Source organism: Otolemur garnettii, unplaced genomic scaffold (assembly GCF_000181295.1).
Source record: "Otolemur garnettii isolate 467f Iridium unplaced genomic scaffold, OtoGar3 scaffold00018, whole genome shotgun sequence".
NCBI classification, from domain to species: domain Eukaryota; kingdom Metazoa; phylum Chordata; class Mammalia; order Primates; family Galagidae; genus Otolemur; species Otolemur garnettii.
Genome location: NW_003852413.1, coordinates 24,327,266 through 24,352,403, shown reverse-complemented (window position 1 = coordinate 24,352,403; position 25,138 = coordinate 24,327,266). Strand labels below are relative to the sequence as shown.

The following is a 25,138-nucleotide window of genomic DNA, read 5'->3' as shown; positions in this document are numbered from 1 at the left end:
TTTTTGGTTGCAGCCATCATTGTTGTTTGGCGGGCCCGGGCTGGGGATTCGAACCCGCCACCTTAGGTGTATGTGGCTGGCGCCTTAGCAGCTTGAGCCACAGGCACCGAGCCACCCTCACAGATTTTCATGTTGTCTTTGATGTGCTATTAGAAGCTGGGCAAAGTGAATCTTTAGAAGGCCCAAGCTCCTCCTCTTCATTATCCTAGGATGTGTGTGGGTATCTCCCTGAGTAGGCTGCCTCTCTCCCCACCTTGAGAGAGGAGTTGGTTAGCATCTGTCCAGGGACCACCTTGATATGGAAAATTGAGATTCCTGTGCTTTCAGGGACAAATCCTGGGCCCTACCAGGATACCCTTACTTCCAGCTCAGGGGAACGGCTCCAGGGAATCTGTACACTTCCATTGCCCTGGAACTAGAGAAACCTTTGACACCCACCTTGTGGGCATGGAAGTCTAGAGTGAGGAGTTGTAGGGCATTGGGAGATAGCCTTTGGGCTGCAGCCCACCAGAAAAGAACACCGTCCTCATCTCAGCACTCACTGAAGACCAGAGAAGCTGAGTTTATCAAGGTTCCCCCCCCCCACGCCCAGTTTCTGGGGGCAGTGTTTGGAGGGGAGGGTTAGGGGAAAGAGGCAGAAGGAACAGGCTGGCGGCTCTGAGCTTCTCCGTGCAGCCCCCGGGGCCGGGTGCCTGGGCAGGAGGAGGGGGCAGAGCAGCTGCTGGCGATTTATTAAGCAGTCACGGAAAAATTGGTTTATAAATTAACAGCTGTTTTAACTTTAGGGGCTCTTCTTCAGGGAATGGAAGCAGCCGACTGGACCGGGATTGGAGTGTGTGCGAGGCTGGTGGAGGGAGTGGGAGGCGGCGGACTCCGGCAGCTGGCATTCTTCGGGGGCAGCCTCAGCTGGCACCTCGGGGGGCACTAGGCAGTGGCCAGAGCAGGGGGTCTCCAGGTGCTGGGGGCTGAGGCTGCCCCTGCTGTGAGCTGCGGCTTGGTCTCTTCTCAACAACACCCCAGCTTCCACCTGAGGGCGCTAGAGGGCACATATACTGCTGTACTCCCTTATGCCACCAGAGGGCAGCTTCAGCACATCGATTTCTGCCGCTTCCAAGGCCGGTCCCAACCTGGCTGGGTGAGAGAGAAACCTAACTAGAGAGAAGTCCACTACAGTGCGTGCAGGTGATACTCCACTTGTCCGTCCTGAATGTGTTAAAGGCAGCAGTAAAAAGTGACGGCTCTGGGGTTATACTACCTGCATTTTAACCCAGGCCGTGGGCAAAAAGCTGCTGAGCCTCTCTGAACCTAACTGCCTCATCTATAAATTAGAATGATACTAGTGAGGATTAAATGAAATAATGCATATAAAGTGTCTAGCCCAGTGCCCAGCAGAATAAGTGCTCTATCATATGTCGCCCGCTGTCAATTTCTACAACTCATGTATTCACCTATTCATTCATTTCTCGTTCCATCTTCTCTATAGCATATATGCTGGGCACTGTGGCAGACAGGTGATGATGTAAAGATAGATGATAGGAAGGACGCGTCTCAGTATGCTACGAGTTATAATATATGCAGTAGGGGGGATATGGACTTGGAGTAAAAGGATGTTTTGGGGTGATGGAAACATTTTGTATTTGTATCATGGCAGTGGTCACATGCTATATAAAATTTTCAAAAACTCATCGAAATTATATTTAAGATTTTATTGCATGTAAATTCTAACTCAACAAAGTTGAGTTTTTAAAAAGCACCGAAGGACCCAATATGAATTTATTGAATGGGCAAAGTGATGGACGAGTGAATGAATGAATGTGTAAATTAATATCTCAGATGATCGATCGCCCACTTGTCCTAAGGCCACTATTATCCCAGGTGACCGCGCCTTTTGCCTCTCCTATAGCTGTCCACGGGGTTTCCCTAGAAGAGGTGAGCTTTGGAATTTCTCTTCCTCTTTTCCCACCCTCACGCTTTCCCCAGCCCCAGAAAGAGATGTCCCTGGCTCATCTAAGGCCGCTTCCTGGGACTTCCTGGGGCCTGTCTACCAGCTGCCACGTGCAACCCGACCACCTCCAGTTCAGCTGCACGGTACCAAGGTCATGTGTGTGATGCCCAACTACAGACCCTCAGAGCCAGCCGTTTAGGAGCCCAAACCCTGGCCGACTCCGCCACCTTCTGGCACTTTTCGGAACTGCAACACTAGAGCTCCGGGGAAGCCGGAACCTTTGTTGCGGGATCTTGTCCTGGGTTGGGGCTTTTTTTTTTTCTTTTTTTTTGAGACAGAGTCTCACTTTGTCACCCCCTTTCCCCAGGTAGACTGCGGTGGGGTCATAGCTCACAGCAACCTCAAACTCTTGGGCTCAAGCGATTCTCTTCCCTCAGCCTTTCGAGTAGCTGGGACTATAGGTGCCTGCCACAACGCCCGGCTATTTTTAGAGACAGGGTCTCGCTCTAGTTCAGGCTGGTCCTGAGCTCAGGCAATCCACCCGTCTGCGCCTTATTGCACTGGCTTTATTAAATTTTATCCCTGCGGTGGGCTGTGAAACATAAGGAAACAGACACAGAGAAGCTAAGATAGTTTTCCAAGTTCACACGGTAAGTTACAGACCTGAGATTCCCACCCAGAGCTGTCAAACACTCCAGTTTATGTTCTGTCCATGAGTCCGCATCTTGCTTGTGGAGAGCATACTCAACTCTCAAAAGGAGGGCAGAGGCTTCACATCACCCTCCCAAATTTACCTACCAGAGAAGGTGAATGTAGTGCCTCTTGTGTGCCAGGTGCCATGTGGCGGGCACTGGGCAAAGATAAACATTGGGAAGGACACACCTCAAAATACTGTGCTCAGGTCTGATGCCCTAATAGATACCCTGCCATAAACTTTGTCAGGCCAAGCAGAAAGACCCATACTTCAGTCACAATTAAGTCAAACAAGGTCTTGAATTTGTTCCTTGGACCCAACTGCCTGTGCTTCTAACTCAAGAATAATAACCAAGGAGTGGCATATTATTTTTACATCTCATTTACATATGATTAATCCTAAGTCAAAGTGAATGGAGGTCATCCTGGCCCCTTGCTTCTCAGTGCCCCCTCCTCCCATGTGCCTGGTCCTGGCCACCTCCTCCAGCCTCTGCTGGGCTCCACTGTCTTCACCAGCTTCTCCCACTCCCTGCCCAGGCCCACCCCTCCTCCAGCTCCCAGAAATCCCCTTCCCTTCCTCCTCTGTCGCCCACGCAGCCCCCACCACCTGGCCGCCCACCTGAAAAACTTTTCCCCAAGTTCTTGAGAAGTCGCGTAGGATCCAGGAGAGAAAAATCAAAGTAATAAAACCTCATTTAATTCCTAACGGAGGGCAGAGCTGTGAGCTGCAATTATCTTAATGCTGAGCTATTTTTACTCCCTCTCCATCTCTGTCTCCTGCCTCTCTCCTTCCTGAGGCTTTCTCTTTCTCTCTCTGCCTCCCTTTGTCTCTCCATCGCTCACGTTTTCTGTCTCTCTTTTCCTTTCTCCTACCCCCTTATCTCTCTCTCATCTCCTGTCTCTGTGCAGTCTCTGTGGTCCTTCCTCTCCTTCCTATCTGTCCCTCTTGGCCCCAGAGTTTAGCAGCCAGAGGTGTGGGTGGCCAGGCAAAGGCTGGGGGGAGAGGACAGAGACTCACTTCCACACCCAAAGACCCCATCTTCCAGGCCTATCTGAGGAGGGAAGATCCTCTGCTCTCATCTCCCTTCTTAGTTGGGTCAGGAGAACTTTTTCTGATGCTGGGGCTCCTAGAGCTCCAATACTTTGTCAGAGCCTCCATAAACAAGCCCTTCTGGTCAAAGGAGTCTCAAATGCCATGTTCCCCAAGGCCTTTTTGGCTCTGATGGGCTCCGAGGTGCAACTGGTGGTGATGCCACCCTGTCCTCTCTTCACCAATCCAGCTCTCCTCTGTCCCCTTCATCCCCCTTCATCCTTCCTCACAACCCCCAGCTCTGGAAGCCACAGGTCCTTTGCCCAGTGGCTGTTAAGGTTACCGCCTGGGCCATACCCTTCCTGTGACCTTTCTTACTACTTTCCAGGCCTTCTCATTCACCCTCCTATGGCACTGCCAAACTGGCCTTTGCCACTCCCCACCGCACCCCATCAGGAAGAGGGGCTCTGGGCCAAGAGGCTGCCAGTGATGCCCATATCCCTGGGCCAGCAACTTGGCATCCGGCTATTTCCCAACAAGTATATAAGTCAACACATACCCAGGAACTTGAGTCAGACCTGGGGCTGGCAGATGTGGACCTGAGTGGCCAGGACATTCTACTCCCATGAGCAAAGCCATGCCCCTTCTGCCACCCCCTCACTCCCAGAGTGTGCTCTGACCCCATTTCTATAACATTCCTCTGGCCTCTCACTCCACCAAGGCCCCAGCACAGCACAGCTGGGAGCAGAAAAGCTGCTGAGGGGGGGCATTGGGAGGACAGGGAGAGCTCCTGGCTGTTCCAGGCCTGGGAGTGACCAGGAGAGAGGACGCCAACACTAACAGAGCCCAGGAAGACACACACATATGTACACACATGTGCCCTCTCAGCACCAAAGAGAGGCTTTCAGACCCTTACACACAGCTCTGCAGAGGAAACACCAGATCCTGCAAAGACACTCAGGCCTGGACAGACAGACAAGGACATTCTACCCACAGGCCTTCTCCTCCCCTTTCCCTGCTCCAGAGACACACACAGCCCTCTGGAGAGAGGCTCACACCTCAGAAAGGAGCACATGCCCCCCCCCCCCGCTCTGCTCCCCAATGCACCAAACTCACACACGTGATGGCACGTGTACAGGCAGCCCCCAACCCTCCCAACTCTGGGCTGGCTCTGTACTCCCCAAAAGATCTGGGGAGAAAAGGCAGGAGACACGTGAATCCAGTGTACATCATGGCAGGGACACATCTCCCTTCTGCTCCCCCCGCCAAGAGCACTCACACATTCACAATCTCATACCCAGTCTACTGTGAGGCTGGAGCTGTGGGTACAGTGCCCCCACCCTCCTGCAAGCTGGCACACGCCTGCCCATCACCTTGACAGCCTCTGACATCCTCCCCCACACCCACACCCTCCCCCAAACGCACGCAGTCCTCCCACACCCTGCCACTCACACAGGAATCCTTGACACTCTGACACACTTACACAGACTCACACTCGTCCACACTGACCACCAGCCAGGTTTGGACACCACAGGGCCCAGGACACTCGCTCGCACACAGTCCCTGCCATGATGACTGACATGTGTCCTCCCGCACACAACTCGTTCACATTTACTCCATTTCTAGGGCACCCCCATTCCACAGCGTGACATGCTGGCACTCTCTCCACGACCTCACAGCCTCCAAGAAATTCCAAGTATCAGGGCCATGAAGTGGTTAAAAGCTGGAATCCTGCCTCCCCCTCTTCCTGCCCCTTTATCCTCGCTGCTGGACTCCATCAATAATGCAACTTCTAGTTCTGGGGAGACCGCAGGGGGCCCCCAGCCCGGCCCTGGCTCGCACTCCCCACCCTCCCCGCCCCAGGAGAGCACAGCTCTTGGTGCTTATTGGCCACTTTCGCCTAAGCCCTCCCTCCAAGCACCCGGCGCCAGTCCCACTCCGCTGAGGGGACGGGCTGAGGACCCCAAGGCTGGGACCAGAGGGCTGAGCCCAGCAGAGACAAGGACACACGGAGAGGAGAGGCAGAGGGAGGGAGATAGAGGAAGGCGGGAGGGGCAGAGACAGACTCTGAGACGCTCAGAGACGCTCAAAGAGCGCGAGGGAAGGAGGTTTGAGACACAGAGCCCCCGGGCGACAGCGTGAGGGCGGAGGCGCCAGGGGACCCAGACCCTGACTCCGCGCAGCGAGCGGGGCAGGCGAACCCGAGAGCCAGAGGGAGCCCGGAGAGATCGGAGGGCGCGTCAGCCCGGCCCCGCAGGCGAGCCCGAGCGGCCGACCCCTCCTCCCCGCTCCCGCGCCCTCCCCTCGCCCAGCGCGGTATTTTTATCTGTGCGTGAACAGCCCTCCTCCTCCTCCTCGCCACACACAGCCCGCCGTCAGCGCGGCGCCCCGAGCAACGCGGGGGAGCCGAGCAGGGACCGCAGCCGAGACCCGGAGCCGCGTGCCCCAGCCTCGCCGCCCGCCCCGCCGCCATGGACCCCAAGGACCGCAAGAAGATCCAGTTTTCGGTGCCCGCGCCTCCCAGCCAGCTCGACCCCCGCCAGGTGGAGATGGTAAGGGGGCCGCGCCCCACCCCGGCAGCGCCCCCAACACTCCCAGCGGGGCTGCTCGGCGCTGCTGTGCGGACTGGCTTGGGTGGGGGCAGAAGGACACCCGGGACTCGGTCGCGGCCACTGCTGGGGCGCGAGGCCGCGCGGAAAGTTCGCTGGAGACTCGTGCAACTTTTCCCGGGGCCTCCCTCCGGATCCCTGGGGCCGGAGAATTCCCATCAGCGAACCAGCGTCGGGGAGCAGGCCGGTTCCGGGCCGTCCCCAGTGGGGGTACTATCCCTTAGACCCCGCACAGCCCCCTAGGCTAGCCCCTTTCCCTAGGCTACCACCAGGACCACTCTGCCCCAGTTCCAGTCCAGAGCTGGTCAGATGGGACCAACTTCAAACGCTTTTACACAGAGGGAGTTGAGGCCCCCTACTCCACTGCCCTGCCCCTCTCTAGTTCATCGTGTGCGCCTAGGCTGGGATCTCCTGACCTCCTTCTGCTGTCAGACTCCAAGGAGGGAGAGGTGACCAGTCATTACAGGAGCCAGACCTCTTCCCACAGACTACTGAGTTTTAGGGAGAGCCTTCTTGGGGGCTGGGAGGCCTCCCAAGGTGGGGGTAGGTAGGTTGTGACAGAGGACTCCGCCCTCACAGCCTAGCAGGGGGTCACTTGTTGCTGAGATGCAGCTGGCTCCCAACGCAGCAGTGAGAACGGGGCCAAGTGCTTTTAAGGGGAGATGGGGCAGAGGTTTGAGTCCTGAGCCTAAGCAGCTTTTGGTCTGGAGGGTGTGTGGGGAGCTTGGCAAGGGGAGGCAGCAGTTTCAGCCTAACTCACCTGGTTCTCTGTGCTTTTCCCTGGAGCTCAAAGGGGACCTAATTAACCTACCCTTGGTCTGATTGCCAAGCTGATGGTGGGGGGTTGTGGCAGTTGGTGGGAGTGCTCAGTGCCCCCCCATTTGGCTTGGCTCATGTAGCCAGAAAGGGCAACTTTTCATTTTTCACAGTGATTGGGTGATGATTTCTAGAGCCTGGCAGAGACCTCCAGAGGGGCCCAGTCCCAGCCCCAGAGATACCCCCCAGGTCCCTTTGGTCCCTGTCTCAGTCCCCCACCAGAGCCTGGTGAGGTCAGAGGTTGCTGCAGTGCCCAGGCTCAGCCTCCCTCTGCAGCTGAGTGTGGTTTCTTTGGAGCCCTTGAGCTGACCTTAGATGGGCAGGGCCACATGGGTGCCAGAGGGTCCATCCCTGGTCGCTGAAGCTATAGCCAGCTCTGGCTCCCAAGGGCTTCCAAACCTGGAGTAAGGAAGGGCCTTGGTGGAAGAAGATAGAAAAAATATCTGTTCTGGAGTAGCCATGGAGTGAGATGGGCATGGAAACCAGTGACTGGGGTTTTTCTCCTCCTTTGGACTTGCTATGTGGCCTTGAACACATTACTGAACCTCTCTGAGCCTTGGGTTTTCACCTCTGGAAAATGAGGGGGTTGGGTGAGCTACAGAGCTCCTTTTAGCTCTGACAGTCTTTGATTCAAAGGTTCCCTGGGGACTCCAAAGCACTGTTTGTTCCCTGCTCTCTAGGGGTGGGGGTGGCTGCAGGTGTCTATCCTGTACCCCTACCCCAAATCTCCCTAGATCCGGCGCCGGAGACCAACCCCTGCCATGCTGTTCAGGGTCTCAGAGCACTCCTCACCAGGTAGGACCCCTTCCCTGCCCACCCAGCCCTGCCCCAGCCTACCTCTGATGCCTTCTTAGGGGCCCTACCAAAGTCCCTTGAGTAGGAGACAGTACTGAAGCCAGGGGAGTGGATAAATTCTGGAAGCCCAAGTCTACTGGGTTTATTTATCAACATGGCACCTCCCAACATCAAGAGGGAAGGGACACACTTTCCTTTGCCCTGAAGGTTGAGACTTTGGGGAAGGTAACTTGGATTTTTTTCTCTCTCCCTCTTCCTTCTTCCTCCTTTCTCCGTTTGATTTGGTTTGGTTTGGCGGCTTCCCTCAGAGGAGGAGGCCTCCCCTCACCAGGTGAGTTTCCCAGGGCAGTTGGAATCAAGAATACCTGGGCCCTTTGGGGCAGTATGGATGAGAGCCTGCAGTGCCACCCAGGAGGACACATTAACATATCAGTCAGCATCTCCTCTGAGAGTGCCTGTCAGGGTGCCATCAGCAGATCCTCCTCTGCTCAGGCTCTAGTGTAACCTCCAGCACCTAGGGTCCTGCCCTGAACCATGATTTATGGGGACCTTCCCAAAGTAACAGGGTGGAGACTCAAGCTAGGTACAGGTCCACTAGCAGAGGGTAGACCAGTGGGGTTGCCATGGGTAAGATGGAATGGAGGGAGGGTAAGGGGAAGGGGCCTCTGGTGAGCCCATTTAACCTGGCACTTCTCTGGCAGAGAGCCTCAGGAGAGGGGCACCACCTCAAGTCGAAGAGATCCAACCCCTGTGCCTACACACCCCCCTCGCTGAAAGGTACTACCCTCCACCCATCTGTCTTGTCTGTTCCCTTGATCCCTAGACAGTTCTAGGCTGACTTTAGGGGAGCAAGGTGAAATGTTAAGCTTTTGTCAGTGGGGCAGGATTGTTTTGTGTATCACAACCCCAATTTAAAGACCAATCCTTTCTTAATCTGTCCTTGAAAAACACAAGGAGCCCAAAGGCTGAAAGAGGCAGCTGTAGGCTCTAACATTAGGTTGTGGCGTTGAAAAAAAAAGTTGTTCTGAAATAACCAGCATGCACCCATGTGAAAGAGACTCAGTCTGCACCTCCCCTTTCCCAGATCACCTCCCACCCTCTCTTATCACCTGGTATCACACATTCCCTCCCCCATTTGCACAGATCTGCATGCTGGACTCTCCTGCTTTTCCTTTCTGCATCAAAAGGCAAGCCATTCCTTTTGCACACACTTACTGAAAATCTAATACGTGCCAGGCCTCACTGGTGAGCACTGGGCAGAATAAGGAGCAAAATTTGGTTCCTGCCCTCCTGGGACACTTAGCTGCCTCAAAGGCTCAGGGAGACTTTGCAGAGGAGAGCATGGTTAAGGCTGGATTTGAAGGCTTATAGGAATTTAACAGGCAGGCCAGGACATTTGAGGGAGAGGGAAAAAGGTGTACAGAGAGGAGGAGGTGTGACTCCTAGGGGCTTTAAGGCCAACCTGGACTTGGTGTCTGGAGGGGAGCTTGGAAGATAAACCTGAAGGGAAGGGCTTACAGACTGGAGTGTGGAGGGCCTGTCCTAACTGAGCCCTAGAAGTGTACACACCCCCACCTCAACCCCTGCCTGAGGCTTTTACTGCCTGGCCAGCCCCCTTCCTCCTACAGAGGTTGGGAGACCAACTGGAAGCTAAAGCTGTGCTGAGAGCAACTTTGGGGCTGGGTTTAGTAAGTTCCCAGCAGAGCCAAGGTCAACAGGTGCACCTGTCAGCCTGCCTGCTGGTGTTGTGAGCAGAGAAGAAAGGCCAGGAGGTGAGGAGAGAAGGGCAGAGGTTCTTTCTCTTCCTCCAGGACAAGACAGCTGCAGCAAGTGGGCAGTGTGGTCCAGCATCTGGTGGACTTCCCCACTCATAGGAATGTGTAGAAAGGCCCCAAAGCAGGCATGAGGGAGGAGGTAACACCTCAGGAGAGAAATCCCACTCCTCCCCAGCCTGGGCTGGGGAGAGGCTAGGTGGCTATGAGGGTGAGGAGCTGGGCTCTGGATTGGGAGCATGGGGAAGCCAGCCTAGGTGAAGAGGTTCAGTCCAAGGTGTTGCCCACATACCTTGATGGCCAAAAGTATGCCCCCACTTTACTGTCCCTTTGGGCTATAGCTTAGGATAGTCCATGTGAGCAGAGACAGAGAAGTGGGAAGGGGTCAGGAGAAGGCTGGGCAGTCTGGGGACCTTCAAACTTAGAAGGGAAGACTTGGGCCATCAGGGATGGAAACAGAAAAGACAGCTTGGGGGGGGGTGGTGGCAGGAGACCCCAGAGAGCCCGATGAGGCAAGAAGGAGGTGAGGAGAGATGAGGGAGGCTCACAGGCACCAGCATGGGTGCCACACACACCTATTGTTGTCACTGTGGCTCAGGAACTGAACTCTTCCTCCCCCAGTGGGGGAGAGGAAAACTGCCCGAAGTGCCACCTCCTCTCCTCCCTTATCTCCCCACCAACCTATAAAGACCCTTATGTACCAGAAGGGCACTGTTTTGTAGGCTTTGGACCCTTTATGAGCAAAGGAAGTGCCTAGCAGGTTAGGGGTTTGTAGGGGAAGAGTCAAGAGCCCTCAAGGGAGGTGGACAACACAAGGTCTTGGAGGGGGTGCTTCAAGGCTGGAACTCTCACACTTGGCTCAAGATGAAGATCTGCTGCGTCGCCAAGGCCAGGGTAGGGAGATTTATTGCACTTTTATTGCCTGGGTGGCTTGCCCAGAGCCAGCGGGAGGCATTGGGCAGAGAGCTGGGGGCAGGGTGGGGCAGCAGGCACACACAATGCACCCTCTGTGCCTGTCCCTGAGTTGGCAGGAGTGCGGTGCCCTGCTCACTGCACCGGAGGTTTCCAGCCTGGACCTACCCCTTTGGGACTTCTGAGGGGAGGGGCCGCTGCCAAAGAAGTTGCTGCAACCCTACCCCACCCCCATCCCCGCTTGTCAGCATCTTGTGGCCTGTGTCCTATATACTCTAGAATCCCACCACTCCTGCAGCTTATCCTCACAGTGTCCCCACCCCTGCCATCCCCAGGACCCTATCCCCCTTTCTCCTAAGCCCCTGCTCTTTTCCATCTTTTGGAAACTTCTCTCCACTGCCCACACTGTTCCCTTAGCATCATTCTCCAAGCAGGTCTTTTGGCGGGGGTTGGGGACGCTTTCTAGGTCACCACAGAGGGAGCTGGGAGCTTGGGGATGTGGGTCAAGATTGTAGGGGCCGCATCTGAACGGGCCACATCACCAGGCACAGACTACATTGGCTGCAGACTATTATGTCCTCAGCCTGAGAATTGTTCCAACCCCTCGGAGCCTAGGCAAGAGTGTGCAGATTGGCATCTGTGACTGGGCAGTGCCACGGGGTGGTGACTGCAGAGCATGGGAGGCAGGATCGGGGTGAGCAGTGAGCCTTAAGCAGGCTAGGCACTACCCCAGAAATGGCAAGGGGCAAATCCCCAGGTCCTGGCCAACGGGCCCTGTGCCTTCTGCCCAGGCTTGAAGCTGGTAGACACTGTCTCCAGGACTGGGTTCTTGGCAAACCAAGCTCTGCAGCCAGGGAATGTTAAGCTGCTGCTGTGCCCGCCTGGTCTTGCCCAGCCTGGCACCTTGTGGTGTAGGGGAGCTGCCTGGTGCCAGCCTCCAGGGGGCCAGTATGTTGAGATAGCTTAAGAGCCAAACATGATAAAGTCTACTCCTTGCTGTTTCTGCCCTTGTCTGACCCACAGCAAACTGACCTGTAGCCTTTGGCCTTTAAACTTGGGCCCCTGCGAGAGTGATCTTTGCAGATAACTGCCTCTGGTTAGCACTTACCTCCCTGGGTCCCCTCTGTGACAGCTGTGCAGCGCATTGCTGAGTCTCACCTGCAGTCCATCAGCAACTTGAATGAGAACCAGGCCTCAGAGGAGGAGGATGAGCTGGGAGAGCTGCGAGAGCTGGGTTATCCAAGAGAGGAAGAGGAGGATGAGGAGGAGGATGATGAAGAAGAGGAGGAGGAAGAAGACAGCCAGGCTGAAATCCTGAAGGGCAGCAGAATGTCTGGTAAGCTGAAGAGACTATGACATGTGGGCCTCACCACCAGTGGTTAGGTGTGGGTCCCTAAGTGTCCTTAGACAACCCATCCCAGTTCAGTTTCTCACACATGCAGGCTGCAGTAACACCACAGGGGCTCCCTGTCCTCTCACTCCACAGGATGCCTCACACTCAGCCCTACCTGAAACATGAGCTTCCTCCATCCTTGGCTCAGTCCTTCTCCCAATCAGGTTTTCCCTAATAAATCCTCTCATCCCTAGGAATTAAGGCCAAAGCCATATGAGGTTTGAGAGTAGACCCAGAAAAAGACTTCCCACTCACGGCAGTGAAGAGGTGTGAGGACACTCAGGGATAGATGTCTGAGAGATTCCAGCATCCCCATTGCCTGCATTTCTGAACTTGGGATGTGGTCTCTGCTAGGGTGCAGAGGGCTGGCTGACTTGCCCTCTCTAGGACTCTTGTTTCTCCTTCTTTTTCCTTCCTAGGATGGGGTGAGAGGGTGCCCCCTAGTGTCTAGATGGAGACTCCAGGATTCAAGAACCAATCTCGTCCTCTGCACCTCCAGCTTCAGTTTCCTGGAAGAGAGGGGCGAGGGAGGGGCCTAATACCTATACAGAAGCCCTCAGAGCCAGAGGCTCCAGATCCAAAAAAACCCACAGAAAGTCTCAAGGGCCAAAAATTTTTAGACAGAAAGATTTCACCTCTGCCACTACCCATGCCTAGTTCTTCCACACCTAGTCATGGAGGCTATGCCATAGTTATCCCTCCTGGATATATCAAACTTTTTGGTCTCAGTATTTATGGGAATAATGAACAGTCAACTAGCCCTGCTTGAAGTGATCAGGCTTTTAACCCAAACAAAATAGCTTGGGCTTCCTGTCTGCATCTCTGGCAATGAGGCTGCTAGCAACGAGGGAAAGCTGGAAGAGTTGAGTCAGTTCCCACCAAGACTCCCCCACCCCCACCCAGAGGAGGTGGAAAAGAGGTGAGAGGAGAGTCTTCCCTTAGGAAAAGCATTAGGGCACTGGGTCAAATGTCAAATGACAAGCTTATTCACTGCCACCACTGCTGACTTGCTTCTGGGTGCTGGTGCTGGGTTGTGCTGGGAATTAACTATTATCTTGTTTAAGGTAATCTACACAACTCCCCTTTTATTATCTCTGTCAGAAAGATAGCCACTGATTTATCTAAGACAAATGGCTAGCCAAGGAAGAGCTGTCCTAGTCCACTGCTTTCACTACTATGCCATGATATGCTCACAGAAAGTTTAGCCTTAGCCATCAGAAAGGCTTAGCTCATGCTCCAGGACATCGAGATGGATACTCAGAGCCTGTGTTTTTATTCTCATCCTCAGCTGGGCAGAAGACAAACTATGGCCAGGGTCTGGAGGGGCCCTGGGAACGCCCACCCCCTCTGGATGAGTCCCAGAGAGATGGCAGCTCTGAGGATCAAGTGGAAGACCCAGCACTACGTGGTGAGGCATGAGAGTATGTGATGGGGAAGCAAGGCTGGGATCTTAGTGGGTGGGGCCAGGCCCTGAGTCCCTCTCTGCTTGTCTTGTAGAGCCAGGAGATGAGCCTCAGCGCCCTGCCCCACCTGAGCCTGGCACATAGGTCCCCAGCCTTGCATCTCCCAGGAGGATGTGGAGGGGGCATCACTGTTGCCCAGAAACCCACTCTGTCCGCACCCTGTTTTGTGTCCTTCCCCTTACCTGCTAGGGCTGCGGCTTCTGACTTCTAGAAGACTAAGGCTGGTCTTTGTTTGCTTGTTTGCCCATCTATGGCTGATACCCAGAGAACCTGGGCACTTGCTGCCCAATGTCTTCCCCTGCCAGTCATTTTCCCAGTGGAGGTGGGATATGAGAGCTCACACTGGAAAATCTAGGAAACCAGCTGGGTGTAATCTCACGTCTGTACTCTTAGCACTTTGGGAGGCCAAAGCAGGTGGATTGCCTGAGCTCAGGATTTCAAGACCAGCCTGAGCAAAAGCATGACCTCATCTCTATTAAAAACAGAAAAACTAGCCAGGTGTTGTGGCAGGCGCCTGTAGTCCCAGCTACTTCAGAGGCTGAGGCAAGAGGATTGCTGGAACCCAGGAGTTTGAGCTTGCTGTGAGCTATGATGATGCCATGGCACTCTACCCAGGGCAACAGAGCAAGACTCTGTCTAAAAAAAAAAAAAACAAAGAAAGAAAGAAAAAGAAAAAAAATCCAGGAAACCAGGAACAAGGATTTATCCTTCACAATTCTACTCCTCAGATCCTCTCCCCTGGGCGCAGGAGACCCACAGGGCAGGACCCTAAGATTTGGGGAAAGAAGGTACTGAGGACCTGTAGGTACCCTTAGATCCACCTCCATCCCCTCTCCTATGGGAGATTCCAAGTCATCACCCCTCTCCTCACTGGCTTGAACCAGGCCCCAGGACTCAGGCATCCTTCTACACAGCCTCAACATTTTGGAAATTCCCCTTATTACCCCTGCTCTTTGTGGGTGCCTGGAAGATGGACTGGCAGAGGCTGCTTTGTTGCATTTTGTGTGTGCTTTGATGCTGGGAATGCCGCCTAGTATACATCCTTGGGGGAGTACGCAGTGAGGGGAGCCAGGTTCTCCTTATCCCTTAGCTGCTCTGCCTCCTTCCCCTTCTTCCCTAACTCCAGGCCTGAACCCCTTCAGTGCTGTAAGCTGTAATAAATCTTTGTAAATAACTGTGTTGAGATTCCTCTCTTGGTGAGGGGGGAAAGGAGGGGAAGTAATGGAGAGTCCTAATATGGAAGACTTAGAGACATCGAAGGGTAAGGGTGCAATACCTATTGTATGAGTCTTCTGCATATAATAGCCTTGAGGCACTGTTAAGAAGGACTGCAGAAGTTCTAGCTTGGCTTGGGATGGGTGAAAGAGGCGAGGCGTGGGATGGGGTGACCCTTGGGGGAGAGGTGGGAAAAGTCCTTCAAGAGTAATTGTGGAGGCCAGCTGCTCATGCCTGTAATCCCAGCACTTGGGAAGCAGAGGCGGGTGGATTGCCTGAGTTCACAGGTTCAAGGCCAGCCTGAACCAGAGCAAGACCTCCTTTCTAAAAAATAGCCAGGCTTTGTGGTGGGCATCTGTAGTCCCAGCTACTTGGAGGCTGAGGCAAGAGAATAGCTTATGCCCAAGAGTTGGAGGATGCTGTGTGAGCTGTGACTTACGCACTGTACAGAGGGCGACAAAGTAAGACTTTGCATAAAAAAAAAAAAAAAAAAAAGTAATTCTGGATCTCTCCAAGGGATCTGTCCCTCACCCCTACAGACAGGCCTCCCTTTAGAAAGTTCTCTTATCTTCCACAGTGCCAGGCCTGTAGGGCGCAGTAACTATGACGCCCCTGGGCTACTTTCTCATTCCCCTACCCACAGGAAGACAACTCTTCGCATTTTCCCTCGGCCTTGGTCCCTATTACCACGCTTCTTAGTAGCGCGCGGGCTGAAGGCGGGGCGAGGGGCGGGGCTGCAGCCAGCCGCGAGCCCGGGTTCGTTCTCAGGGGCGGACTCAGAGGCGGAAGTGAAGCCGTTGCAAGATCTTCTTCCGCTCTGAGGCGCCGCCGGTGCCGCGGACCAGAACTGCGCTGGAGGAGGAAGAACCCGGGCCGTGGCTGACATGGAGCAGGTGGGTGCTAGAGAAGTTACTGGGACCGGAGGTGGTACGAGGGCTGCCTCTTGCCGGCCGATCCTGCCTCCCTGCCGGTGTCCGTTCTAGGTTCTGTCCGACCCTTCCCACACCCACCGTGTCCAGGTTCCGCCCCCTTCCTCTGCTCGGCCTCTCTCGGCCCAGTGCGGGCTTCGGGGGTCTTAGGCTGTGTGACTCCTGGTGACCCTGCCCACCCTAGAGAGCTGAGGAGAGCGTCTGGGATCGCCTTCCAAAGCCTCCCTCTTGACTGTGAAGGGATTGGAGAGGGTGGGGGAACAATGCTGGGTATTAAGGGACAGAATTTGGGTATGGGGAAGGGTCAGGATTTGGGAGGAGGAGGGAAACATCTACGCATTCTGGTAGGGCGGTAGGTCTGCGTCTCGTTGTCATCCGGTGTCCCCCCAACTTCCTTCCGAAACGACCATGAATAACTTCCTAATAGATATCAAAAGGGCCCTTTAAATCATCTTTCTTGAGTACTTAGAGGTGCATTGACACTCCTAATTGACACGTTCCACCTCTCTGCCATTTTCTTTGGCTTTCTCTGCCTCAGTACCTCCTGATTTTCTAACCAACCGCTCTGACTGTAGGTCAGAAGTACCATTTCACATTCTCCTCTGTTGCCCAACTCCTTGCTCTGTACACTGAATCCGGATGGTCTTATTTACTCTCACAGCTTCAGCTTTGCACCAACTAAATATTCAGACCCACATCCTCAGCCTAGCCTTTCTCTGGAGATTTGGCCATCCAGTTGTCAGTTGGACAGCTCCACTTCAGATAGAGCTCAGTGTGTTTAAACTTGAAGTGGGCTGGTGCGGTGGCTCATGTCTGTAATCTCAGCACTTTGGGAGGCAGAAGCAGGAGGATCACTCGAGGCCAGTAGTCTGGGTTAACAACATGAGACCCTGTTCCTATAGGGTCAGGTTAGCCTGGCGTGGTAGTGTCTGCCTGTAGTCTCAGCTACTCAGGAGGCTGAGCTTGAGAATTTTAGACTGCAGTGAGCTATGACTGCACCAATGCACTCTAGCCTGGGTGGCAGAGTGAGACCCTGGCTTTAAGAAAAAGAGTGATAGAGGCCCAGACCTGATGTCAGTCTGCTCAGGAAAACAAATATGGAAATGGGCAAATGATGTTAGATGGCAAGCATTAATTCTAGAGTGGTGGGGTGCAGGGAGATGAAGCTGAAGAAAACAGAGGCTGCTTTCTCTGTTGAGATTGGTGATTACTTTCCTTGCTTGGCCTTGAGAAAATATCCCTTGGTTTAGGAACCAGTGTGGATGATTCTCTAGGACTATGCTTTGGAGGCCTAGTACCTGGTGTTCAGGGCTAGGCCCCCTAAGGTAGGATCATTATACATACCTTTGGGCTGGGCTTTTGGCTTAGAACAGAGCCTGGGCCTTTGTTCCTCCTGTTCTGTTGCCTGCCTGGAATGCCCATCCTCCTTATTTCCAGCTGAGAGATGCTAATTCTTCAAGGCCTAGATCTGATTGCCCCTCCTCCCTGTGGCTTTCCTGACCTCACCCACTCCAGCCGGGGTCAGATGATCGCTCCTCTGGAAGCCTACAGCCTTTGTTCATTCCTCCCTGAAAACACTAATCACAGCGTGGCACCATGTTATTTATGTCAGGCTTCCTCATCAGACCCAGAGCCCTTGATGGACCAGAGCAGGGTCCTGCACAGTATCTTGCACACTGTAGGCTCTTAATACCTGTACATGGCATTAAATTGAGCTCTCACACACCTAGACTTATTATGGTAGGGTAGTGTAGGTGAGACCCAAAATCCTGCACATCTGGCAGCTAGTATGTATTTCACTGAGTGGTAGAGCTTGTTGGATCCCTTTTATAGGTAAGGAAGCTGAGATTCAGGGGAGATAAGGTCAAGGTCATACAGCAGGGATTTAAAGAACTATCCCCTGACTCTAGGTCTACAGCTGTCTCCCAGAAACTCCCTTGGGGTTTTAGCCTCCAAGCAGGCAGCTGCCACATCGATGGGACAGAAGACAAGGAGGATATTCCACCTGACCAGTCGTATGTCTCTCTGAACTTTTTCTTACTGGGAGGAGGCTAATCCTGGCCTTTGGTCAGGGCTGGTGCTGGGAGGAACCTGTGCTGAAACACCCCCCATCTTTGTAGAGGCTCTTCTTTGAGAAGGCTGAGATGTCTCTTGGAAGATGACTGGGCCCTAGACTGAGCCTGAAACTTGACCTCATCAGCCTCAAGTTTCACCCAGTAGCACTGAGGGATGGGGTGGAGCCTGAGTCACTGGCCCCTGAGTAGGCCAGAGTTGTGGATTCACAGAGCTGGGACTTCTCTGACAATTAACAGGGGCTGGCATGAGGGGGAAAGGAGGGCTGAGTAGATCTCAGTTGTTAGAGTTTTCCAGTAAACTGTAGTGGGAGAGCCTCCCTGGCTGGGGAGGAGGAGTATATGGTGAAGAATCTAGTTTCTATTTGCCTTGACTCTTCCTCTTATGCTTCCCCAGAAGGAAAGGAGAAATAGAGCCAGGCTTTGGCTTTAAGATCTTACTTGTCACTGCAGCCATGCCCTCCTCTCCTTAAATTCCCATTTCTCCAGGGGACTTCCCAAACCCTCTGTGGGTAGGACCATTACGCCAACTGTCCTAAGCCTGATGACATGGGCCACTGAACCCTGAATCACAGGAGAACCCAGAATGTGCCATCCTAGATCATCTTCCTGAGGCTTGGGCCCATCCTTCCATCCCTAGTACTGCTGGGACTCACAGTTTGCGCAGAATGGCTGGCCCAGGGACCTGCCTCTGACACTGTGCCCTTGGAGGGTAATAGCAGCAATAGCTACTATTAAGTAAGCACCGTGCTCATGTTATTTCTAATCCTTTCAAACTCTGTGAAGTAAGAAGGTATTACATTTTCCCCATTTTACAGATAAGAACATTGAAGTTCAGTGAGATTTAGTTACTTGGTCAAGGGCACACAGTCTAATAAGGGATGGCCTTGGATTTTTGACTTTAGGTCTTATGCCCAATCCCCAAACCTACATCCTTTGCCCTGTTTCAGAGTGGACTTTAGGGATCCACAGACTAGTTCACTTATTAGACAAGTAAGTGGCCAGGCATGTGACTCAAGCCTTAGGCGCGCTCAAGGGGAAACAGCTTTGAGGCTCCAGTCTAGCTGTGATAAGGGAAGTGCTAATCCAGAGTCTTGAAAGATCAGGGGAGCCTGGAGGGTGAGGGAAAGCTTTGCCCAGGAGGTGACATTTGAAGAAGACTCTGAAGGGTCAGAGTCCCCCAGAGAGAGGATGTCATTCCAGAATGAGGAGAAAGGGAGCTGGGGCACAGAAGGAAGACTGACTGTGGTGTGCCCTGGGAGCGCTGATGGTTAGGACCGTACCGGGTGGATATCCAACCCCCTGGTAAGAGCAAGTCCACTGAGGGGTGAGTCCTTCCTTCTCCTTGACCCTTCTTAACAAAGGGATCGAACTTCACTTGGAGTCTTTTCACTGCAAGTTAGGGCTCAGGGGAGGGGAGGGTGCCCAGGAGACCAGTCCCCTTGCCTTATTGTTGAGGAGTGCTAGGGCCCTGGGCAGGGCAGGATGCTAGCAGAAGGTGGAGTCCAACTCTGGGAGAGGCAGTCTGGACAGAAAGGGGTTCATCCCAGAGCTGAGTGTGAGTGTCCGTGTGTTCTTGTGCATGTGCTGCTGGTGTGAACTGCTTGGTGGTTTCCTGAGTGTCTGTTATGAGCCTGGCACGATTCTGGTCCTGGACCTGCAGCAGTGAGCAGAGAAAGGGAAGCCCCTGCTCTCACAGAGTTTATATGCCAGTGGGAGAAGACGGGCAGCAAGCACACACCATTGAAGATATCATGCGTTAGGGGCAACAAGTGTCGTGAAGAAGAATATAGCACAAAGTTCGGGGAGGTCTCTCCCCAGGGCATTTTGCATAAAGATCAGAATGGAGTTAGGAGCAAGCAATGCTGAGACCTGGAGAGGAGCTCCTGCCATGGCAGCAGGTGCCAGGGCGCTGGGGTAGGAGTGTGTGCAATGTGTGCAAAGACAGTGAGGGACCAGTGTGGCTAGAGTGGAGGGTTCAAGGAAAAGGGGGACTTGTAGGCCAGGGTAGACACTTTGGCCTTTACTCTGGGGAAGCCCCTGGAGGTTTGGGGCACTGGGGAGATGTGGTCTGACTTTTAACGGAATCCCTCTGGCTGATGTGTGAACAACAATCTCAGGTGGCTAGGATAAGGAAGAGGTCAGGAAGCTATAGCAGGTGACAGATGATGGCCTTGGGTAGGGTACGGTACTATTGTGCTAGGTAAGCAGTGGGCAGACACTGGCCAGATTTTGAAGGAAGAGATAACAGAATTACTGATGGTTGAGATGCAGAGAGAAGATACTGGACTCTGCATAGGTGCCAGCTGTGGTCTCTTAACACCCACCTCTGGCCAGGAAAGGCTCTAGAGGGCAGCAACATTTGTGTTTGGCAAGTCTCAGCCCAGCAAAGGGCAGCCCACATGCCTCTGGGGTCAGCTCTGCACCTTCCTGGCTGGGGTAGCCGGGGCAGTTCTCCCAGTTTCATGATGGGGTTCTCACCACCGCTCCTGGGAGCGGGTGTGATGCATTAAGAACATGTCTGCAGGCTTGGCGCCTGTGGCTCAAGTGGCTAAGGTGCCAGCCACATACACCTGAGCTGGTGGGTTCAAATCCAGCCCAGGCACTCCAAACAACAATGACGGCTGCAACCCAAAATAAAAAAAAAACAGCCGGGCGTTGTGGCCAGTGCCTACTGGGAGGCAAAGGCAGGAGAATCGCTTGAGCCCAGGAGTTGGAGCTTGCTGTTGAGCACGGCACTCTACCCAGGGTGACAGATTGAGGCTCTGTCTCAAAAAAAAAAAAAAAAAAAATGTCTGCAGAGTGCCACCGCAGGCCACTGCCCTCCAGATAGCTTCTTTTGCACTGGCCCACCTGAATGGTGCCTAGCCTGTTTGGTCTGCTATCCTGCCCTCCCTGAACCAGCTCCCTCCTGGGCTGGCCAGCAGCAGGACATGGGTCAAAGCTAACTTCCTCCACACCCAGGGCCCGTGCCTTCCACCCATCTGTGGAGTTTCCATTAGTCTGTTAGTAACAGGGGCTGCTTGACCCAGAACAACTCCAGCCATGGCCCAAAGCCATCTCACTGGCCAGTGAGAGCTCAAGACTCTCTCTCTCTTTCTCTCTTTTTTTTTTTCTGGAAGACAAGAGTCTCACTCAGTTGCCCTGAGGTTGAGTGCCCTGGTGCCATAGTACATAGCAACTGTAAACTCTTGGACTCAAGTGATTCTCTTCCCCATCTCCTAGTAGCTGGGCCTAAGGGCGCCTGCCACAGTGCTGGGCTGTTTTCAGAGACCGGGTCTTGCTCTGGCTCAGGCTGGTCTCGAAACCATGAGCTCAGATAGTCTACTTGTCTCAACCTCCCAGAGTGCTAGGATTATAGGCATGAGCCACCATGCCCTGCTCAAGACTCTTTATCTGGAGAAAAGGCAGGAAAGTAATAACAACTAACCCTCACATAGTGACCACTCTGTTCTAGGCCACTGCATTGAATAAGTCACTTAATCTTTCTAGCACGTATAAGAAGTAGGTGCTATTGTTAGCCCCCGTTCACAGAAGAGAAAACTGAGGCACAGCATGGTATTTGACTAGCTTGGTGGGAATCAAAGTTCTGGCCCTTCTCTTGCCTTGGAGTCCCGTTCTCCCTTGGCTTCACTGATCCCCCTGGTTTGTACTGAGTTAAGGACCCCTTGGGAAGTCCCCATAGCAAATATAGGGCTAGTGCTAGAGTTTCCTGAGGAATGTAGAGCAGGAGTGTTGTCCAGAGTCTGTGTCTGCTCTTCCCCCAGCCACAGCGGAGGATTTGGAGGTCCACACCGCCCAAGAGCTGTGGGTCATCTCTGGATATATACAAGGGAATCAGACCAAGGAGTTAGGGAGCTTGCTCTGGGCCACACAGCAGGTGAATCATAGAGATCAGATTTGAGTCCAGGCCCTTCAGGGTGATTTTTATTATAGGTCACTATAGTGTATTCTGACTCCCTTCCTGTTAAGTTCCCTCTTACCTGAAAGGTATTGCCAGCTACTTGTTCCGTCTCAGCCGCCACTGACCAAGCATTGCCCGTACTCCCTCCTGACACTTATCTAAATACTACCCCATAAGGCAGGGATTTGGGTTGGCTTTTTTAACCTCATGGTAAAACATATATAAAGTAAGATTTACCATTTTAACCGTTTTTAAGGGTACAGTTCAGTGGCATTAAGTATATTATCGTTTGTTACAGAGTGCAGCCGAGGAAACAGTCTTAGGTGGGGGGGTATGCTTTGTCCCAGATCACACAGCCAGGAAGGGGGCAGTCCGAGATTTAAGCTTGACCTCAAAGTCCATTCCTTTTTCCTAGGTCCTGTTGTTTGCCCTGTACCCCATTGCAAGTGAAGCTGGTACCTAGTATATCCTGGGGGTGAGAAAGAGAAGACCTGAGGGCCCATACCTATTCCTCCCCTTTGCCTGGGGAATGATCCATTGTGCCCAGATATCTGATGTGCCCACCCTTCCCCACCTTCTTCCCCTTCCAATCTAAGATGGTAAAATCTCCCCATCCCCCCAAGGCTTAGCAGATCAGCTTCCACAAACAGGCAGACTCCTTCACACCACATGCGCTATTCCCCTTCTGACACCTCTGAAGAAGGCGCTTGGGAGGGGCCAGTGATAGCAGGTGGTGGGCTTGGCAAGGGGGGTGCTGCTCCCAGGGGGCTGGGTGGCAGCCCTGCTGTCTCTAGCCTCTAAGTGCTCCCTCTTGCCTCTTTCCTGGTGGGAGGGTGGGCCTGGCAGGGTGGGGGCTGGCCCTAGCTGTTCCTTTGGCAGTGGTCAGCCTCTGCCTTCCATGGCCTGGTGACCTAGAGCAGAGAACAAGTGCTTTGGGGACTGAAGCACTTGTTCTCTGCTTCAGGGGCAGTTCTGGGTCATGTGCGACAGAGCTCAGAGGCCTTTTGAAGACGTTTGAGTGAGCCATGTTTTCAAACTGCAGCCAGAGAGGCTTTGGCTGATGTTGGAATTTGAAGAAAGGCTGACTGTGGGGCTCTATAGCCACTTTTACCCACAGCAGTTTGATTTCTGTTTTATATATATTGAGATTTAAAATGAGGTTTTACTTTTTTTAAAGTTTCTCTTCTTTGGCTCGGCGCCTGTGGCTCAAGTGGCTAAGGTGCCAGACACATACACCTAAGGTGGCGGGTTCGAATCCAGCCCGGGCCCACCAAAAAACAACAACGCCGGGCATTGTGGCGGGCGCCTGTGGTCCCAGCTACTTGGGAGGCTGAGGCAGGAGACTTGCTTGAGCCCAGGAGTTGGAGGTTGCTGTGAGCTGTGATGCCACAGCACTCTTGAGTCTCTGTCTCAAAAAAAAAGTTTCTCTTCTTTAATAAAAGGGGGGTTGGCCAAGTGTAGTTGCTCATGCCTATAAGCCTAGCACTCTAGGAAGCCAAGGCATGTGGATCACTTGAGCTCAGGAGTTTGAGACCACCCTGAGTAAGAGCAAGACCTCCCATCTCTACTAAAAACAGAAAAACTACCTGAGTGTTGTGATGAGCACCTGTAGTACCAGCTACTTGGGAGGCTGAGGCAAGAGGATTGCTTGAGCCCAAGAGTTTGAGGTTGTTGTGGTTGAGCTATGATACCATGCCACTCTACCCAGGGTGACAGAGTGAGACTCTGTCTCCCCAAAATAAATAATACAATTTTAAAAATTAAGAAAAAAAAAGGAGGACTTCTGTAATCCTAGCACTCTGGGAGGCAGAGGCAGGTGGCTTGCTTGAGCTCACCAGTTCAAGACCAGCCTGAGCAAAAGTGAGACCCCATCTCTACTAAAAATAGAAAAACTGGAGGAAGAGGATCGCTTGAGCCCGAGTTGGAAGGTGCTGTGAGCTATGACACCACGGCACTCTGCCCAGGGTGACAGCTTGAGACAATGTCTCGAATAAAAGGGGACTTGAAGAAAACATCCAACCTTTTCCCCAGATAAACAGAGGCTTGGTGAGAAGGACTTGCCCAAAGTTACTTGCAATCTGCCTGTCTGGAGACCCCGCTGTAGTCTCTTAACTCCGGACCAGTGCGCTATCTCTGGCACAGGCTCTTGTTTGGACTCTGAGCTACTCTCAGTGGGAGGGTGGCATAGAACCCCCTTTTTCTGACTCGTGGCCAGCAGCCCCCACACCTGCTCCAAGCCCCCACGCTTGGCTCCCCCACCCCCTGGCATCTACAGCTCTCCCAGGCTCTCACAACACCTCTACTCTAGCCCCATCTGCGTCTCTTGCTTCAACAGGGATGTCTGGGCGTGCGAGTGTCAGTGCAGTTGCCACTCCAAGTGCGTCTCACACCCAAGCTGCTGCCACCCAAGTCCTGTCCCCAGGGAGGGAGGGAGAAAGCCAGAGGGAAAGATGGACAGACATAGAAGCAGATCAGAGTGGGGAAGCCACTGTACCCAGAAGTAGGGGGTGGGGTGGGGAGCAGATAGAAAAGAGGAGGGAGGGAGAGAGACTGGTGGGGGTGGAGAGAAAAACTCAGAAATGGCAGTGAGATGGAGAGGAAGACCCAGACGGGGAAAAATACAGACAGACAAGGATGACGATACATTCTGTGGGCTGTGGGGAAACAGGCATTCTCGTGCATTGCTGGTGGGAATGCAAACTGCAAAAGGAACTTGGCAATACCTAGCAAAACCGCATATGCAATTTGACCCAGCAGTACCACTTCTAGGAATCCTTCCTGAAGATACACTTCCAACAACATGAAGATATATATGCCCAAGGTTATTCATTGCAGCAGTTCTGGTAATTACAAATCTAATGCTCATTCACAGGAGATTGAAACTGGAGAACTAAGCAGCTCTATAAAAGAATGAGGAAGATCAATGTAAAATTGAGACAGAGTGATTTCTAGGATATACTGTTAAGTGAAAAAAAAATACCACACTTGAGGGCATCTGTAGGAAGCTGACCTACACAGAAGAAAGAAGGGATAGCCAGATGTGGTAGCAGCTGTCCTACATGGAAGAAAGAAGGGATAGCCAGATGTGGTGGCACTTGCCCCTATAGTCCCAGCTACTCAGGAGGCTGGGCTTGGTGAGAAGGAGGAGGCAGGATTGCAAGTTTGAGGCCACTGGACTCCCAGCCTCGGCAACAAAGTGAAGCCCTGTTTCTAAAAATAAAAAAAAAAAAGAAAGAAGAAGGGATGTAAGAAATAACATACACATATTTGTTCCCTTTCTACAAAAGAAGGCTCAGCCAGACACTAAAGAGGTATGTTGCTGTTACGGGTTGAATTAAATTCCCCGCAAAAAGATAAGTTGAGGTCCTAACCCCTCAGAATGTGACTTTATTTGGAAGTGGGGTCATAATAGATGTGCTTGGTTAAGATGAAGTCATATGACTCGGTGCCTGTGGCTCAAGCAGCTAAGGTGCCAGCCACATACACCTAAGGTGGCAGGTTTGAATCCCCAGCCCGGGCCCGCCAAACAACAATGATGGCTGCAACCAAAAAATGGCCAGGCGTTGTGGCGGGTGCCTGTAGTCCCAGCT

General features: G+C 53.1%; 2 protein-coding genes across 4 annotated transcripts in view; both read left to right on the top strand.

The window, feature by feature from the left end:
• Positions 1 to 6,139: 6,139 nt before the first annotated feature.
• On the top strand, positions 6,140 to 13,512 carry PPP1R1B (protein phosphatase 1 regulatory inhibitor subunit 1B). The gene is made up of 7 exons (XM_003786421.2): positions 6,140 to 6,220; positions 7,828 to 7,888; positions 8,197 to 8,219; positions 8,590 to 8,665; positions 11,705 to 11,908; positions 13,254 to 13,373; positions 13,463 to 13,512. Exons 1-7 carry the CDS (start codon positions 6,140 to 6,142, stop codon positions 13,510 to 13,512), a joined length of 615 nt encoding a protein of 204 aa, XP_003786469.2.
• Positions 13,513 to 15,388: 1,876 nt separating this feature from the next.
• The window catches only part of STARD3 (StAR related lipid transfer domain containing 3), a 23,947-nt gene continuing 14,197 nt past the window's right edge, over positions 15,389 to 25,138 (top strand). For 2 of the 3 annotated variants that reach the window (XM_012803152.2, XM_023511104.1), the window contains exons 1-2: positions 15,423 to 15,536; positions 17,483 to 17,587. In XM_012803152.2, the coding sequence (XP_012658606.1) occupies positions 17,548 to 17,587 (40 nt within the window). In that variant the 5' untranslated portion in view covers positions 15,423 to 15,536; positions 17,483 to 17,547. Of the gene's footprint in view, positions 15,537 to 17,482; positions 17,588 to 25,138 lie in introns of all 3 variants that reach the window. The other variant, XM_003786419.3, reaches the window with a different exon arrangement.

Coding starts and splice junctions, on each gene's coding strand:
- PPP1R1B (XM_003786421.2), top strand. CDS start 6,140: ATGGACCCCAAGGACCGCAAGAAGATCCAGTTTTCGGTGCCCGCGCCT. Junction 7,889..8,196: donor CTCAGAGCACTCCTCACCAG/GTAGGACCCCTT, acceptor GGCTTCCCTCAG/AGGAGGAGGCCTCCCCTCAC. Junction 13,374..13,462: donor GGAAGACCCAGCACTACGTG/GTGAGGCATGAG, acceptor CTTGTCTTGTAG/AGCCAGGAGATGAGCCTCAG.